An 18,499-nucleotide genomic window follows, 5' to 3' on the forward strand; every position below is an offset into this window, starting at 1 on the left:
TCATCTGCCGCTTGGTTCCCCACTACATTTCCCTGATAGACCAAAACACGCAGACAGCGGCGCTTCCTCTCTTTGTCAAGGAACATTAACCATCGCGCTTTCAGATGCGCTTCTGCAGACGTCTGGAGCGTTCTTCCGATCTAAAACTATTTAAACTACATTATTTTTTATTTTACCAGGTAGGGCCCACTGAGATGTACAGCTCTGTTCTAGGAACCACGCGGGCCACAAATGACAGCTCAACGGAGTCACTTATCGTCGTGTGGGAACTTATAGTAGCAGCCACATTCTCTAATCGCTTGTTGCTTATTTTAATTGTGGAAGGAAAACCCGGAGGACCCGGAGAAAAATGCACGCGACCATGGGGAGAGAGAGAGACACGCAAACTCCAAATGTACAGCAGCAGCAGGCGTCGTCAGGGTCTGGATGGAACCCACGACCTCCTGCACACCAGGCGATGGAGCTAACATCTCCTAGCCACCGTGATGATGATGACAGAGAGACGCAAACTCCAAATGTACAGCATAAGCAGGCGTCGTCAGGGTCTGGATGGAACCCACGACCTCCTGCACACCAGGCGATGGAGTCAACATCTCTCCACCGCGTCGTCTCACATTTGCAAGCCACTGGGCGCTCTGCAATTCTACATCGAGATTGACAACTCATTTCTTTACAACTGCTTTGTGTGTTTTACTTTATTGTCCTTTCCTCGCACGGCTGGCAACGTACGGTGCGAAAGAAGTTAAACATTACATACAACAACACTCTTTGGTTCTTTCGGCAAAGTCACGTAGGAATAACACATTCAATGACTTCCACCAGCCAGCACCTCGTGCCCCCCTTGCCAACGACGTCACCCCATGACGTCACGCCCTCCCACTCGCCGCTCCAACGTCACCGCCACGCCCCTTTATAAGCGGGACTTGTCTCCCGGTTGCGCCCCGCGCCGATTCGCGGCGCGCCCTCATTCACTTGCACGCCACTCACGCGCCGCGCTCGCCTCGGCTTCGTGAGCAAGCGATCGCGTAAAATAATAAAATATAAATAAAATAGATTTGTAGTTCGGCATTCGCTGTGAAATGTCGTCGTCCAAGACGGGCGGGAGGGGGGTGGCGCCGCCGCCGCGGCTGCAGTCGCTGGTGGAGCTGGACCCGCTGCTGCAGCCCTACGAAGCCGACTTCAAGCGAAGGTGACGGGGGGGGGGAGAGTGAATGCGGCGGCACGGGCAACGGGAGACAAGGCCCGGCTCGTGCGCGTGCTGTGTTGTGTGTACGTGCCGGGGAGACAAAGGCGGCCGGGCGTGGTGCTGGTGGTGGTGGCCCTGTCCACCCACCCCTCGTGTGCCACGGCAGGTGATGCCGCTCGCTGGCAGCACTTGCCCCACAGTCTGTGGCAGGCTATACGGGGGATCTTCGTCTTGTGTGTACGTGCACTTAGCCTGGCACGACGCGGGATTATGTGCTGACGTGACACTGGCACGGTGGCGAATTGCGGCCGCTGCGTTTGTTGGGGTCGATGACATCCAGCCGTGGACTGGCCAGGGGCTCGGGACGCGTGTGAAGAGCGGTAGGTCGACTCGGCCCTAAATGACGAACTGGTGCGGTTCGTAGCGGGGAGACAAAGGCGGCCGGGCGTGGTGCTGGCCACCCACCCCCTCGTGTGCCACGCCCGCCTTCAGAGGTGCCTGCCAACAGCACTTGCCCCTACAGTTTGTCAAGGCTACACGGGGGACATTTGTCAACGTGTGCGTACGCGCGCACACGTGAACCTAGCCTGGCACACACGTGAACCTAGCCTGGCACACACACACACGTGAACCTAGCCTGGCACACACACACGTGAACCTAGCCTGGCACACACACGTGTGAACCTAGCCTGGCACGCACACACACGTGTGAACCTAGCCTGGCACACACACACGTGTGAACCTAGCCTGGCACACACACGTGTGAACCTAGCCTGGCACACACACGCGTGTGAACCTAGCCTGGCACACACACACGTGAACCTAGCCTGGCACACACACACACGTGTGAACCTAGCCTGGCACACACACACACGTGAACCTAGCCTGGCACACACAGGCGTGTGAACCTAGCCTGGCACACACACACGCGTGTGAACCTAGCCTGGCACACACACACGCGTGTGAACCTAGCCTGGCACACACACACGCGTGTGAACCTAGCCTGGCACACACACACGCGTGTGAACCTAGCCTGGCACACACACACGCGTGTGAACCTAGCCTGGCACACACACACGCGTGTGAACCTAGCCTGGCACACACACACGTGTGAACCTAGCCTGGCACACACACACACACGTGTGAACCTAGCCTGGCACACACACACACGCGTGTGAACCTAGCCTGGCACACACACACACGCGTGTGAACCTAGCCTGGCACACACACACGCGTGTGAACCTAGCCTGGCACACACACACGTGTGAACCTAGCCTGGCACACACACACACACGTGTGAACCTAGCCTGGCACACACACACACGCGTGTGAACCTAGCCTGGCACACACACACGCGTGTGAACCTAGCCTGGCACACACACGCGTGTGTGAACCTAGCCTGGCACGCACACACGTGAACCTAGCCTGGCACACACACACACGTGTGAACCTAGCCTGGCACACGCACACACGTGTGAACCTAGCCTGGCAGGCACACTCACGTGAACCTAGCCTGGCACACACGTGTGTGTGAACCTAGCCTGGCACACGGTGGCTAATGCCGGCTGGTGTATCACGTGGGAGGGCTTCATCCAGCAGTGGATGGTCCAGAGGCTGCCAATGCGCATGACGCGCGTGGCGTCCTGGGGAGCGGTGGCGCAGTGGTTGGCGCATAGCCCGATGAACCCGGCGACCCCGAGTTGAGATTGGCGCCCACGGCCAATCACATTCGTGACGGCGATTATCTCGATCTGTTACTGTGCCACCGCTAGATCCACTCGGCCCTAACAACGAGTGCCTGGTGTAGTGCGTGTAAAACATCGGTACCCGGGCGAGACAAAGGCGGCCGGGCGTGGGTGCTGGCCACCCACCCCCTCCTGTGCTGATCGCAAACAGCGCTTGCCCCGACAGCCGTACGAGGCTATACGGGGGACCTTTGTATGGGGGGGGGGGATTAGTGGCCGAATTGTCGCAATCCGGCAGCCGCGAGTGCGACACGGCGCTGTGTGAATTGTCTGCACGCGCCTGTCACCGCCCCCCCCCCCCGTGGTGTCGCATTTCGTGGACGCTGGCGCCGCGGTGTGACCGTGGTGCAATCGTGGGGGGGGGGGGGGCCGCACCCTGCTGGTGTTGCAATCCGCAGGGATCGCCGGCTACGCTGCGAATCCATCTCCCGGCGCGGTGGAAGAGTAGGCCAAGTGCCTAGAGGGGAGCTCCCGCTTCTACAGAGCTCCCTCGAGGTTGAGGCCTGGTCTGCCAGCAGTGGCACGAGGAAGCACTTGAAGGGCTGCCCCTGTCGCTTATTTGACATGTCACGTTCCCGCGCCTCGTGGGGCTCGTCCCAATCGCGCTCTCCGTGTCGCTTCACGGGGCAAAGGATCCGCTCTGAGCTCCCGCACGGCACTGCAGAAGTAGCTCCCGCGTGGGAGAGAGGCCCGCAGAAGTGGCCAGCGCAGAGCTAGCGCCGGGGTCCCTTCAAGTCACCGCTGGACGGTGGTGAGCGTGCTGAGGCTGGTGAGGCTGGTGAGCGTGGTGATGCTGGCGAGGGTGGTGAGCGTGGTGAGCGTGGTGAGGGTGGCGAGGGTGGCGAGGGTGGTGAGGGTGGCGATGGTGGCGAGGGTGGCGAGGGTGGTGAGGGTGGTGAGCTTGGTGAGGGTGGCGATGCTGGTGAGGGTGGTGAGGGTGGCTCTCAGCAACGCTGAGAGTTTGGCTTCTTGTGCGAGGAACCAAGAGGTACCTAGCCTGGCACGACACGGAATTGTAAACAAAACATGCCAATTTGCCCCTAGTCCAGCACACCGGTGTGTTGGGGAGTAAACCCACGACGTCTACAATGCGAGTACGACGTTTCGCCAGGAATTAAAGCTAGCGTCATCAGGCGACGGCCAGATTAGACTGTGTCGGGTGGTTGTGGTGAGAATTACATTGTTAACTTGTTTCCTGTTGACACCAGTTTTTACATAAGCGTATGCATAGTTAAACGATTAGTAGTGAATGGGTAACGGGCAAACCCTTCAATAGTAGCACAGTATTACTGATGCGTCAACTGATTTGTATTCAGAGTTTATAAAACGTTGCTGGCACGGTGGACAGTGGGAATGTTTCTCCCGGTGAGCTCAGGGCAGGGGCCGCTTGGCCCCACGTGACCCCGGGACCCAGGCCCCACGCGAACTTCACGGCCCTGCAAATTCCCATGCAGTCTGCCTCTCAAGGATGCGCCAGGCTCAACCCCCTGGCCCTGGCATTCAACATCTTTGTTTGTCCACCAGGTAAGGCCCCACTGAGCCGTGCGGCTCCTTTTCAGGAGCGGCCTGGCTCCCACAAACGATAGCTCAAGGAAGCGGCCTATCACGCAAACTCCAAATATACAGCAGCAGACGTCCGGGTCGGGATAGAACCCACGACCTCCCGCATAGCAGGCGAGGGAGACGACGTCTGCGCCACCCGGCACGCGGTTTGCAAACGTTAGCGCCGGGGAATACAAATGCGGCTGTGCGTGGTGGAGGCCTCAGCCGCCCGGCTTGCGGCGGGGCTGGGGGTGCGGGAGACACCGCGCACCGCCCGGGCTCCAACCCGGGCGGCGGCGGTGCGTTCGTGGCTCCCTGCGGACGACGGCGAGCGGCGCAGACTTTGTGGATGAAGAGCACGGGGAGGGAGAGGCCCCCCCCCGGCACCCAATCGGCTGGCACCCCTCCTCTCGACGTGTGCCAGGGGGGGGGGCACCGGGGTCAACTCGGGGCAGGGGCGGACCCGCGGGTGACATTTGGGCGATGTATTTCTGGGCTGTGAGTGGCCCAGTTTAATTAGCGGAGTGTCGCAATGCCGCTGCCATGGTATCGCGTGTCCCAGCAAGACGGCGTGTGGGCTCAAGGTCATTTGAATGAACGTCCCCTGTGGGCTTGCGTCTGCGTGTGAGCCCGTGAGCGGGCACAGGGCTCGCACGTAGCGGTCAGCGCGGCGCGCTACGAACCCGGCGACCCGAGTTCGATTCCCACTCACGGCCAACGCCGGCGATGGCGATTATCTGAGCCGGTGCTGGGTTTCTCCTAGGTCGACTCTGCCTTAAATGAGTATCTGGTGTGGCGTGTAAAGATTAGCACTCTGATATGGGACCTTTCTTGGCATTATTAAAATATAACAATCGGTTTTACCCTTTCTGGCAACAAAACAGTTGTGTCAAGATGTTTAAACACCAAACAGAATGCTTAGTCAAGGAATCCTGTCACTGCAAACAACAAAAACAACAACACGCTCTCACAATAGATGGGCATTGTCTTTGAAACTGATTGGTCCACACCAGAGACAGCTTTCTGTTGAGCCTCGTCTCAAAGTGTTAGACCTGTTTGGTGTTTTAACATCTTGACACAACTGTTTTATTGCCAGAAATGGTAAAACTTATTGTTATATTTAAATACTGGCGAGTGGAAAGAAAGGTCCCATGTTGCAGCTGCTCACTCCGGGCTATACACGTCCTGATCGTGCATTGCCTTTGTGCTGTTCGCCTCGTGGCGTTCTCTGGATACAAAGGTGGCCGGGCGAAGTGTTGGCCACCCATCCCCCTCCACCTCCTGTAGCATCGGTGCTCACTAACAGCACTTGCCCCAACAGTCTGCTCAGGCTATCATGGGGATTTGGGTGAGTGAGTGTGTGGGAGTGCGTGAGTGAGTGAACGAGTGTGGAGTTTGTAAGTTCTCTCTCTCTCCCCCTGTTCTCTTCTGCATGGGTTTCCTCCCGTATCTCAGATTTCCTCCCCCATGTAAGCATTCATTACGTGGGCCAATAACACCTTAATATGAAGAGGACTGCAGAACTTGGTCAATTGTTGGTATTGTCGGCTCCTCAGTAGTTCCTCGGGGCTCCTCTGAGTGGGTACTCGCTATTTTTCAGAAGCAACCTGGATATCGCAAATGGCAGCTGAATGAAGTCGCTCATCACGTGGAAATATAGAGCAGCAGCAGCAGCAGCAGCCAAATCCTGTACGTGCGCGATGTTCATTCTAAATGTGGACGGAAAATCCGGAGGACCCAGAGGAAAATCCACGAGACCACGGAGAGAGAGACACGCAGACTCCATATACACAGCAGGCGTCGGGGTCGGGATCGAACCAACGACCTCCTGTACACCAGTCGAGGTAGTTGAGTCATTGCCGGTATTGTTGTTGTGTGGGTGTGCGCGTGTGTGTGGGTGTGTGTGCGCGTGTGTGTGTGCGCGTGTGTGTGTGCGTGTGTGTGCGTGTGTGTGTGCGTGGGTGTGTGTGTAGGTATGGGCGCATGCAGGAGCTCCTGGGGGAGATGGATCAGCACGAGGGCGGATTGGACGCGTTCACGCGCGGCTACGCCACGATGGGCATCTCGAAGGGCCCTGACGGGACGCTGTGCTGCCGGGAGTGGGCCCCTGGGGCCCAGGCCCTGCACCTCACGGGCGACTTCAGTGGGTACCCCCACCACCGCACCGCACCACCACCGCACCACCACCGCACCGCACCACCACCACCACACCGCACCACCACCACACCGCACCACCACCACACCGCACCACCACCACACCGCACCACCACCACACCGCACCACCACCACCACAGCAGCAGCAGCGGCGGCCATGTGTCACTAAGTGGCGGTGATGTCACCGCGGCGCCTGTGCCAGGCTGGGTGCACTTTGAGGCCACCGCGTGAAGTGCGTGGGGATCTTGCTGACGGCACGGGCAACGGGAAAGAGGGCCGCATGTGTGTGTGTGTGTATGCACCTGTGTATGTGTGCGTACGTGCGTGTATGTGTGCGTACGTGCGGGGGGGAGCGGTAGTATGGCTGTCAGCGCGCTGCGCTACGAACCCGGATTCCCGCTCACGGCCAACAACACGAGTGACGATTATCTGAACCGGTCCTGGGCCTCCCCTAAGTCGACTCGGCCTCAAATGAGTACCTGGTGCGGTGTGTAAACATCGCCACAACGGAGGCAAAGGCGGCCGTACTCACCGGCCTTTGTCGGTGCTCGCTAACGGCACTTGCCGTGACAGTGTTCAGGCTTACTCGGGGGACCTTTGTCTTTGTCTCAGACGGCTGGGACCACTTCTCGCACGCCTTCTCGCGCCTCGAGTTCGGCAAGTGGGAGCTCCTCCTGCCCCGCAGGCCTGACGGCTCCCCCGCCATCTCGCACGGCTCCAAGCTCAAGGTGAGCCCGCGTCTAGGTGCGCTCGGCCTCAAATGGACGGGCCAGGCGCATCATGGCGGTTACATCGTCGTCGGCGTCGTCACCATTGCTGTGTTTGGCACGGTCGTGATGGTGACGATGGGTGACGATGGTGATTGTGGCTGTAGTGTGGATGGCGGCGGTGATGGCGGTAGTGGTGATGCTGTTTTTGTTGATTTTCACATTGACGTTGTTCATGGTTTTATTGATGGTGATGTTGTTGTTGATTTGAGGTGGTGGTGGTGACGACCGATGGCCGCACGCTGTTCCGCATCTCTCCGTGGGCACACTACGTCACCAAGGAGGGTGCAGCCGTCACCTACGAGTGGGTGCACTGGGACCCGCCGAACCCTTACCAGGTGTCCAACCCGAACCCCGCCTAGAACACTGCCGCAGCCGCAGCACCAGCTGTCGCACCACCAGGTCTACCGCACCCCTGGCTGCCGCGAGGCCAATCCTCGCCACAGGCCCTTCTCTGCCTCTAACGCGGGGCTCTGCCCGTGCCCCCCCCCCCCCCCCCGTGGCGCAGCGCGTGCACCCTGTGCCCCCGTGCCCACGCAGTCTGCGCATCTACGAGGCCCACGTGGGCATCTCCTCGCACGAGGGCCGCGTCGCCACCTACGAGCACTTCACGCGCCACATGCTGCCCCGCATCAAGAGGCTCGGTGAGTCGCTTGCTCACTTCACGCGCCACATGCTGCCCCGCATCAAGAGGCTCGGTGAGTCGCTCGCTCACTTCACGCGCCACATGCTGCCCCGCATCAAGAGACTCAGTGAGTCGCTCGCTCACTTCACGCGCCACATGCTGCCCCGCATCAAGAGACTCAGTGAGTCGCTCGCTCACTTCACGAGCCACATGCTGCCCCGCATCAAGAGGCTCGGTGAGTCGCTCGCTCACTTCACGCGCCACATGCTGCCCCGCATCAAGAGGCTCGGCGAGTCTCTGGGCTCTCCACCTGTACCCATGTATTCCGCCTCCTCCTCGTGCCTCCATCGAGACGTCCCCTCTCTCTCTGTCTCTGTCTCTACGCGAGCGATGAGCGGGCACCGTGCGGTGTCGTCGTTACCGTTACCGAGTAAACCTCATCATCGCGGAGACAACGGCGGCCGAGTGCGGTGCTGGACGTGGACGCCCCCCCCCCCCCCCGTCTCCCCCTCGGGTGACGTGCTGGCCTCACTCGCAGTACTTGCCCCGCCCGCCGGTCGGGGCTATGTGGGGGACCTTTGTCTGCGTCTGCGCTTCAGGGTACAACTGCATCCAGCTGATGGCGGTCATGGAGCACGCGTACTACGCCAGCTTCGGATACCAAGTCACCAGCTTTTTCGCCGCCTCCAGGTCCGTGACATCGCCACCATCGCCACCATCACCACCATCATCATCGCCAACACCGTCGTCATCGCCAACACCGTCGTCATCGCCAACATCGCCAACATCGCCAGCATCATCATCACCAACATCGTCATCATCACCAACATCGTCGTCCTCACCAACACCGTCGTCATCGCCAACACCGTCGTCATCGTTGTCATCATCGCCAACATCATCATCGTCGCCACCAACATCATCATCATCATCATCGCCGACATTGTCGTCACCATCAACACCAACATCGCCATCGTCACGGCATCACCGACTCCGACGTGACTGTTGGCTCCTTCGGCGCCATCGACGCCGTCGGCATCCGCCACCCGCGCCATCACCCCCCCCCCCCCCCCCCCCCCCCCCCCCCCGTGCAGTCGCTACGGCACCCCGGACGAGCTGAAGGCGCTGCTGGACGCGGCCCACGCGCTGGGGCTGCGCGTGCTGCTGGACGTGGTGCACAGCCACGCGTCGCGCAACACCGAGGACGGCCTCAACGAGTACGACGGCACCGACGGCGCCTTCTTCCACGCGGGGCCACGCGGGGCCCACCCGCTCTGGGACAGCCGCCTCTTCAACTACCGCAGGTGGGCGCCAACGCCAACGCCGCCACCGCCGGGATGCTGGTGGACACCCTGCGGTGGTGGTGGAGACGGTGGTGGTGGAGACACGGTGGTGGTGGTGGTGGGAGACCACAATAACACTGACACACTAATACTACCACAATAACACTGTGTATGCTCTGTGTGTGTGTGTGTGTTCTCTGTGTGTGTGTGTTCTCTGTGTGTGTTGTGTGTGTGCTGTGTGTGTTGTGTGTGTGTTCTCTGTGTGTGTACTCTGTGCTCTGCGTGTGCTCTGTGTGTGTGTGTGTGGGCTCTGTGTGTGCTCCGTGTGTGTGTGTGTGTGGGCTCTGTGTGTGCTCTGTGTGCGTGTTGTGTGTGTGTGTGGGCTCTGTGTGAAGCTGGGAGGTTCTGCGTTTTCTGCTCTCAAACCTGCGCTGGTGGATGGAGGAGTACGGATTTGATGGCTTCCGCTTTGACGGCATCACGTCGATGATTTACCACCACCACGGTGTAGGTGAGACACGCGGGGACACGCGGGGACACGCGGGGACACGCGGGGACACGCGGGGACACGCGGGGACACGCGGGGACACGCGGGGACACGCGGGGACACGCGGGGACACGCGGGGACACGCGGGGACACGCGGGGACACGCGAGGACACGCGGGGACACGCGGAGACACACACAGAGACCCACACAGAGATGCACACAGAGAGACGCGGGGACGCGTGGGGACACGGACATTCGGGGACACAGACACACAGGCAGACAATGTTGATGGTGTGTGTCTCGGAGTAGGCTTCGTTAGCGTTGTTGGTGGCGTTGACGATGTGCAGGAGCGGGGTTCTCTGGGAACTACGAGGAGTACTTTGGGCTGCAGGTGGACGAGGACTCCCTCGTCTACCTCATGCTGGCCAATCACATGCTGCACTCCTTCTACCCACAATGCACCACGGTCGCAGAGGTACCGCCCCCCGTGCCCCCACACACGGCTTGAGTCGTTGGCAGCGTTGACGATGCAGTTGGCAGCGTTGACGATGCAGTTGGCAGTGTTGACGATGCAGTTGGCAGTGTTGACGATGCAGTTGGCGTGTTGACGATGCAGTTGGCAGTGTTGACGATGCAGTTGGCAGTGTTGACGATGCAGTTGGCGTGTTGACGATGCAGTTGGCGTGTTGACGATGCAGTTGGCAGTGTTGACGATGCAGTTGGCGTGTTGACGATGCAGTTGGCGTGTTGACGATGCAGTTGGCAGTGTTGACGATGCAGTTGGCAGTGTTGACGATGCAGTTGGCAGTGTTGAAGATGCAGTTGGCAGCGTTGACGATCCAGTTGGCAGCGTTGACGATGCAGTTGGCAGCGTTGACGATGCAGTTGGCAGCGTTGACGATCCAGTTGGCAGCGTTGACGATGCAGTTGGCAGCGTTGACGATCCAGTTGGCAGCGTTGACGATGCAGTTGGCAGCGTTGACGATGCAGTTGGCAGCGTTGACGATCCAGTTGGCAGCGTTGACGATGCAGTTGGCAGCGTTGACGATGCGGTCGGCAGCGTTGACGATGCGGTCGGCAGCGTTGACGATGCGGTCGGCAGCGTTGACGATGCGGTCGGCAGCGTTGACGATGCGGTCGGCAGCGTTGACGATGCGGTCGGCAGCGTTGACGATGCGGTCGGCAGCGTTGACGATGCGGTCGGCAGCGTTGACGATGCGGTCGGCAGCGTTGACGATGCGGTCGGCAGCGTTGACGATGCGGTCGGCAGCGTTGACGATGCGGTCGGCAGCGTTGACGATGCGGTCGGCAGCGTTGAGTGTTTTGTTTGTCGTCTTGTGCTGGTTGGCCACAGCCTGTGGGAGGGCTCTCTCAGTCGATTCCGCCAACTCATTCTCTTGCTCGGTTCAACTAGAGCAGTCGTATTTTAGTCCGACACTCGTCACGAATGATTAGCTGAGAGTTTTGAATTCCTAAATAGTTTAGCGTCAAACTATAACCTCCATATCCTTAAGAGAGGGTGCTTGCCTATGAACGTCTGGCAGCTCACCAGCATTGACTCGAGCAAGGCTGCCTCTGCTGCTAACGAGACACCGACTGTCGAATCGGTGCGGTGGGAATTGTGCACTCTCAGCAGGATGTGTGTGTGGGGCTGATGGGCTGAGTAAGGAATCATTGTAGGTTGTGTCTGCAGAGAGGGACGCGTGAAGGAGGAGGAGGATCGTTGATATCGTTGGCGTTGGGGACTCACAAATCCCCCCAACCCCACCCCAGTTGAATTCCCGCTCACAGCCAACACCAACACCAACACCGATGACGATTATCTGAAACTGTCCTGGGCCTTCCCCAGGGTGGACTCGGCCTAAAATGAGTGCTTGGTGCAACGTGTAAAATCTATCGCCACTGGGGAGACGAAGGCGGCCGGCCGTGGTGTTGGCCACCCATCGTCCCACGTGCGCCGTGCCGGCCTTGATGGGCGCTGCTACTATCCCACGGCACTTGCCCCGTCGCTCTGTGAAAGGCTACACGGGGGACCTTTGTCCGCGTGGCAGGAGGTGTCGGGGATGCCGGCGCTGTGCCGCCCGGTGGAGGAGGGGGGCGCCGGCTTCGACTACCGCCTGGCGATGGCCATCCCCGACAAGTGGATCCAGGTACCACGGTGCACCGCCGCCGGCGTCGGCCATGCTCTACCCACTGCTGGATGAAGGCCTCCTGAAGCCGTCGCAGTCTTCATCTTCACGTGCCGCCTTGCGTCTCCGTGTCCCCCCCCTGTATCCCCCCCCCCCCCGTGTCTCTGAGCGTCCCCGTAGATAATCAAGGAGCGCAAGGATGAGGACTGGAACATCGGGGATATCGTCCACACGCTCATCAACCGGCGGCACGGGGAGAAGTGCATCGCCTACGCAGAGAGCCACGACCAGGTGACGAGGCCGAGGCTGAGACCTCCCGTGGTGTCGCCTCTCACGGGCTGCGAGGGTCGCTAGGCCGCTCATTCGCGCTGCCCCCCCCCATCCCCTGCCCCTCCCCGCCGTGGCCCCAGGCGCTGGTGGGGGACAAGACGCTGGCGTTCTGGTTGATGGACAAGGCGATGTACTTCGACATGTCCGTCCAGTGTCCGCCCAGCGTCATCGTGGACCGGGGCATCCAGCTGCACAAGCTGATCCGCCTGCTGACGCACGCGCTGGGCGGCGAGGCCTACCTCAACTTCATCGGTAGCGGCGCGACCCCCAGCGTGCGTGCGCGTGTGCGTGCGTGTGCGTGCGCGTGTGCGTGCGTGTGCGTGCGTGTGTGCGCGTGCGTGCGCGTGTGCGTGCGCGTGCGTGTGCGTGCGCGTGCGTGCGTGTGCGCGCACGTGTGTGTACGTGTGTGTGTGTACGTGTGTGTGTACGTGTGCGTGCGTGCGCGCGTGTGTGCATGTGCGCGTGCGTGCGTGCGTGTGTGTGTGTGCGCGTGCGTGCGTGTGTGCGTGTGTGCACGTGCGTGCGTGCGTGTGTGTGTGTGCGCGTGCGTGCGTGCGTGCGTGCGTGCGCGTGCGTGCGTGTGCGTGCGTGTGCGTGGGGAGTGGTAGTGTAGCGGTTAGCGCTGTGCTGTGCTACGAACCCGGCGACCCGGGTTAGATTCCCGCTCGCGGCCAACGCCGGTGGCGATTTATCTGAACCGGTCCTAGGTCTCCCCTAGGTCGACTCGACCTCAAATGAGTACCTGGTGCGGTGTGGCGGTGTGTAGTAAACATCGCCATTGGGGAGACAAAGGCGGCCGAGCGTGGTACTGGCCACCCACCCCCTCGTGCGCCGTGCTGGCCTTCATAGGTGCTACTCTCTAGCAGCACTTGCCCCAACAGTCTGTTAAGGCTACACGGGGGATCTTTGCGTGTGTGGAGCACAGTGGTTAGCGCCGTGTCGGCCACCGAGCCAGGGCCTAGGCCTCGGCAAGGTAAAAGGTAAAAACAACGAGTCTACCTTTACCCTACCTTTTACCCTTACCCCATACAAATTACCCGATTACAGGCTAATTACTGGGGTACTACACATGAAAAAGGTTTATAACAGGTAAATGCTAGGTAGAGCGCTTTACTCATATAGAATACTCTCGATGATTCCAATTTTAAATGTTGGCCACTGACTGCGCCACGGAGCTATTAGCGGTTAACAAGGTACCGTATTTACCGGGTAATACTTCGCGCTACTTTTACCCGACCCTTTACCTTACCCCTCGGCATGTCGACACCTTTACCTTTTACCTTTACCCTTTTACCCGGTAAAAAGGGTAAATTACCTTGCCTTGCCGAGGCCTACCAGGGCCACACAGTTGACGGGCGGTCGTGTGAGGGACACTCCGAGAGCCTAGGCCCTAGGGTGACGGTTCAAGCCCCGGGTCTGGGCGTCTCCCTCGGCAGGTTTACAACGGCCGTTTCGTTGTCGAGGTGTTCGTAATGGCCTCTGTGACGCAGCCTCGTCTGGAATCTCACCACCACCGCCCCCAATCTCCCGACCCCCGTCGCAGGCAACGAGTTCGGGCACCCCGAGTGGCTGGACTTTCCCCGGGTGGGGAACGGCGAGAGTTTCCACTACGCGCGGCGGCAGTTCCACCTGGCGGACGACCCGACGCTGCGCTACCAGCACCTGCAGGCGTTCGACGCCAGCATGAACCACGCGGAGGAGAAGTTCGGCTGGCTCGCGGCGCAGCAGGTCGGACGGCGCGGCATGCTCGCTCGCCGCGGTTGGGTGGTGGTGTGGTTGGAATGCGGCGGGCCGCTCCGGTTAATACCGTGCGCCGTCTGCACCGCTCGCGGTGGACGCTCCGGGAGCCCCGTGACGTCGTTGGCAAGGAGGGGTCGGCCGTCGTGTGCCGGCGTTGCGCAACACATTTGACAAATTCGAAAATTGCCATCGCACCCCTCCCCCCCCGCCCCCCCTCCCGCCCCCCCTCTCCCCCCTCCCGCCCCCTTGCCCCATGCTGGGGAACCATCGCCCCGCGCTATGGGAACGTCGCCGACGTCAAACGTACTGAATAACAACGGCTATAATAATAATAAGAGTGATGATAGCCGTGGTTGTTGTGTGTGCGCGTGTGCAGGCGTTTGTGAGCTGCAAGCACCAGGGCGACATGGTGGTGTCGTTTGAAAGGGCCAACCTGCAGTTCGTGTTCAACCTGCACCCCGCCAACAGCTACACCGACTACCGCATCGGCGTGCGCACGGCCGGGAGGCATCCTCACTCGCTGGCCGCACGCACACGCGTCGCAGCGTGTGTGTCGTGATGTCTGTGTGTCGTAGTGTGTCGTGATGTGTGTGTGTGTCGCAGTGTGTATGTGTGTCGCAGTGTGTTTGTGTGTCGTAGTGTGTTTGTGTGTGTGTATACCAGTAGGGGGAGGCACAGCGCCAGTCGTATCAGTCAGCCAACCCACGGCACCTGCCGGGTCTGCCCCGTGACCTCCTGTCGGCATTGAGCCTTCCACACTTCATGTGACGGCCTCAAAGTGCGCCTGGCCTGGCACGGGCGCCGTGCTGACGTCACCGCCACTTAGTGGCGAATGGCGGCTGTTGTTGTTGTTGGTGTCTGCGTGCGTGCGTGGCTGTCTTTGGTAGTGTATCTGGGGGGAGCGGAAGTGCAGCAGTTGGCGCGCTGCTCGCGGCCAATACAATTGACAATTATCTGAACTTGGGCCTCCCCTATGTCGACTTAGCCTTAATTGAGTACCTGGCGCGCAGTGTGTATTAAACATCAGCCGTGGGGAGACGAAGGCAGCCCCAGCGGCTTCCGCGAGTCTCTTGCACCTCCGCCCCCCCCCCCCCCCCCGCGCGTCTCCATGTAGCCTTGAGTCCTTGACGGCGAGTCCGCAGGTACCACATCGTGCTGGACACGGACCTGCGGGAGCACGGCGGGCACCAGCGGCTGCAGCACGACGTCGAGTTCTTCTCCAGCCCCGTGCCCATTGGGGGCCTCCAGCACTCCATCCTGGTGAGTTGGGGGGAGTTGGGGGCAGGGGGGGAGTTGGGGGCGGGGGGGGGAGTTGGGGCAGGGGGGGGAGTTGGGGCAGGGGGGGGGAGTTGGGGCAGGGGGGGGGAGTTGGGGCAGGGGGGGGGGAGTTGGGGCAGGGGGGGTGTGTCCTTGGAGGGGGGGTTCATGATGGCCATGTCGGGGGACGTGACGGCCTGGGCACATTCCCCAATGCTGTTGGTTGAAGGCTCAGAGAGGCAGCCTAGGGCACTTGGGGTTCAAAGTTACAGTGTACTAATGTGTCTGCGTGTGTCCGTGTGTCTGCGCGTGCGTGTCCGTGTGTCTGCGTGTGTCCGTGTGTCTGTGCATGTGTCTGTGTGCACACGTGTGTGTCCGTACATTTGTGTGTGGGTTTTTGTCTATGGGTGGGTTGGTGTCTGTGTGTCGCTCTGTATGTGTGTCCATGTACGTGTATTTATGCACATGTGTATATGTATTTTACACACGTGTGTGCACGTCCGTCCCATGTGTTTGTGCACGCACGCACCAGCTGTACATCCCCTCGCGCGTCGCGGTGGTCCTGGCCAACAGGGAGCTGGACAACTAAGACCATTCACGACTCTGCATCGTGAACCAATCGCGTCGGCGTCACCACCGATCACAGTCAACCCGTTCCTGCAACCTATCGCCAGCCACGCGCGCCTGATCGGGGTGCCGCCCTCTCTACCTCTCACTCACTCGCGCTGTCACGCTGTGTCACGCTGTGTCACGCTGTGTCACACTTGCACACTGCCACGTGCTTGTCACGCTGTGTCACGTGCTGTCACACACTGTCACGCGCGACGGCATCTCACCTCCACTCTGTGCCTATTCCTCTATGCTCGCTCACCCACTCGCTCACCCACTCGCTCACCCACTCGCTCACCCACTCGCTCACCCACTCGCTCACCCACTCGCTCACCCACTCGCTCACCCACTCGCTCACCCACTCGCTCACCCACTCGCTCACCCACTCGCTCACCCACTCGCTCACCCACTCGCTCACCCACTCGCTCACCCACTCGCTCACCCACTCGCTCACCCACTCGCTCACCCACTCGCTCACCCACTCGCTCACCCACTCGCTCACCCACTCGCTCACCCACTCGCTCACCCACTCGCTCACCCACTCGCTCACCCACTCGCTCACCCACTCGCTCACCCACTCGCTCACCCCGCTCGCTCACCCGCTCGCTCACCCATTCACCTGCTTGCTCACCCATTCACTTATCCCCTACCCACTTCTCTACTCACCCACTCACCTACTCATCCCCCCCCCCCATCCTCTACTCTGGCCCTCGCTCTCCGCCTGCGCTGTCCCTCTCTGTGGGTACCGTCTGTGCCCCAGGGGACGTCCGGCCATTCTCTCCCAACTCGTCGCGGCACTTTATGTTTGACAGCAGCCGATGAGCGGCCGTGGTGCGGCGTGACCCCAAACAGTTCCAAACTCTAACTCGGAGCGGCGCCCTGACCCCGCGTCTCCAAAGTCCGCTTAAAAGTAAAAAACGAAATGGGATGCCTTTATTCTAGTTTGTTTTTTTAATTACCCGCGTTTTTTGCCGAGAAAGTTCGAGGTCTGTCGAAGTTTTGATAATCGCCGGTCGCCGCTCCTGCCGGGGGGGACGCGCGACCCGACGACGTCTCGCAATCGCCGCGCCACCGAGTCGCGTGGCCCCCGCTCGTCGTCGAAGTGTTCTGACGGGTGCGCTCGGCACGAAGCTCACGTCGAAGCGTTCTGACGGGTCAGCGTTGGGTTGGCGCTCGGCACGAAGCTCGAAGCGTCAGAGCGTTGAGCCGCAAGTCGCCCTCTGTTCCGACTCCTGAGTGGAGATGCACGGTTATAGTGAAGAGTGGAAATACCTCTAAACAAACGAAAGAATTGTGATTTTGTTTCTTGTTGGCTCTATGATTATCTATCTTGCAAATGAAAGTAATTGGGACAACATGCTTAGAGATGCTTGCGCACACACAAAAACACTCGCATTGGCAGACGCTCGCATTCACGGACACACACACACACGGACACATACACGGACACACTCACAGACACACACACACGGACACACACACTCGCACACCTCTCCTCTGCCACCGGTTCCCGCGGAGTCAGAATGACCGTGGCCGGGGCGATGTCCGTCTGGCTCGGCGCTCGTTCCGCGCGGCTCCTGGCGAGCGATTCGTGGTCCACTTCGTGGTCCACTTCGTGGTCCACTTCGTGGTCCACTTCGTGGTCCACTTCGTGGTCCACTTCGTGGTCCACTTCGTGGTCCACTTCGTGGTCCACTTCGTGGTCCACTTCGTGGTCCACTTCGTGGTCCACTTCGTGGTCCACTTCGTGGTCCACTTCGTGGTCCACTTCGTGGTCCACTTCGTGGTCCACTTCGTGGTCCACTTCGTGGTCCACTTCGTGGTCCACTTCGTGGTCCACTTCGTGGTCCACTTCGTGGTCCACTTCGTGGTCCACTTCGTGGTCCACTTCGTGGTCCACTTCGTGGTCCACTTCGTGGTCCACTTCGTGGTCCACTTCGTGGTCCACTTCGTGGTCCACTTCGTGGTCCACTTCGTGGTCCACTTCGTGGTCCACTTCGTGGTCCACTTCGTGGTCCACTTCGTGGTCCACTTCGTGGTCCACTTTGTGGTCGTGCCGCTGCGGAACGACCGCCGAGAACCCCCCGCCGCCTCCACCCTGCGCGCCCACCGACTCCTCGGGGGTCTTGAGCGGCGAGTCGCCGCACCCTCCCCCCCTCCCCTCGCGTGCCCTCCTCCATCGCGTCTGGCGGGCTGCGTCTGTGGGTGGTGGAGGCCCACGAGGGCGCAGATTCGGTCGGCTCGTTTGGAGAGCTCACCACCCCCCCCCAAAAAAAGTATTTTGAACAAATGGCTGTGACCCATCACTCGGTGCATTGCAAGGCTGTCGTTTGTGGTAGTTGAAGTCGTACATGTCATGGCGAGTTCAATGTCTTCTTTAAATGTTCTCGTGCATCGGGACGGCGTGCGCATCGAGCGCAGGACGGGCTGCGATGTGAAGCCTTCGCACGCGTGGCACGGCAGCGCCGCGGGGAGGGGAGGCAAGGAAGTCGTGACTGGGAACGGAGAAGGGAAGAGAAAGAGTGGGAGATGGGGGGGGGACAAGGATGGATGAGAAACGGGAGCACGGGGTCAGGGAGACGAGGAGGGAGAGGCCGTGGCGGCAGCAGCAGGGAGAGGCCGTGGCAGCAGCAGGGAGAGGCTGTGGC

At 60.4% G+C, this 18,499-nt stretch overlaps 1 protein-coding gene across 2 annotated transcripts; it reads left to right on the forward strand.

Annotated features, from left to right (window-relative positions):
- Window positions 1-550: 550 nt before the first annotated feature.
- Window positions 551-16,507, forward strand: LOC144737126 (1,4-alpha-glucan-branching enzyme-like). 2 transcript variants are annotated; one of them, XM_078619818.1, is made up of 16 exons: window positions 551-1,189; window positions 6,447-6,616; window positions 7,240-7,355; window positions 7,607-7,732; window positions 7,903-8,038; window positions 8,619-8,709; window positions 9,111-9,320; window positions 9,695-9,810; window positions 10,134-10,261; window positions 11,838-11,936; window positions 12,096-12,206; window positions 12,326-12,497; window positions 13,789-13,973; window positions 14,362-14,492; window positions 15,128-15,245; window positions 15,775-16,507. In XM_078619818.1, the coding sequence occupies exons 1-16, from the start codon at window positions 1,080-1,082 to the stop codon at window positions 15,829-15,831; spliced, it is 2,076 nt and encodes a 691-aa protein (XP_078475944.1). In that variant the 5' UTR covers window positions 551-1,079; the 3' UTR covers window positions 15,832-16,507. The 2 variants fall into 2 exon arrangements, with proteins under 2 accessions (XP_078475944.1, XP_078475945.1); XM_078619819.1 differs by lacking the exon at window positions 551-1,189 and adding an exon at window positions 3,873-4,455.
- The last annotated feature ends 1,992 nt before the right edge of the window (window positions 16,508-18,499 follow it).

Source organism: Lampetra planeri, chromosome 65, assembly GCF_965212315.1.
Source record: "Lampetra planeri chromosome 65, kcLamPlan1.2.h2, whole genome shotgun sequence".
In the NCBI taxonomy this organism is placed as follows: Eukaryota; Metazoa; Chordata; class Hyperoartia; order Petromyzontiformes; family Petromyzontidae; genus Lampetra; species Lampetra planeri.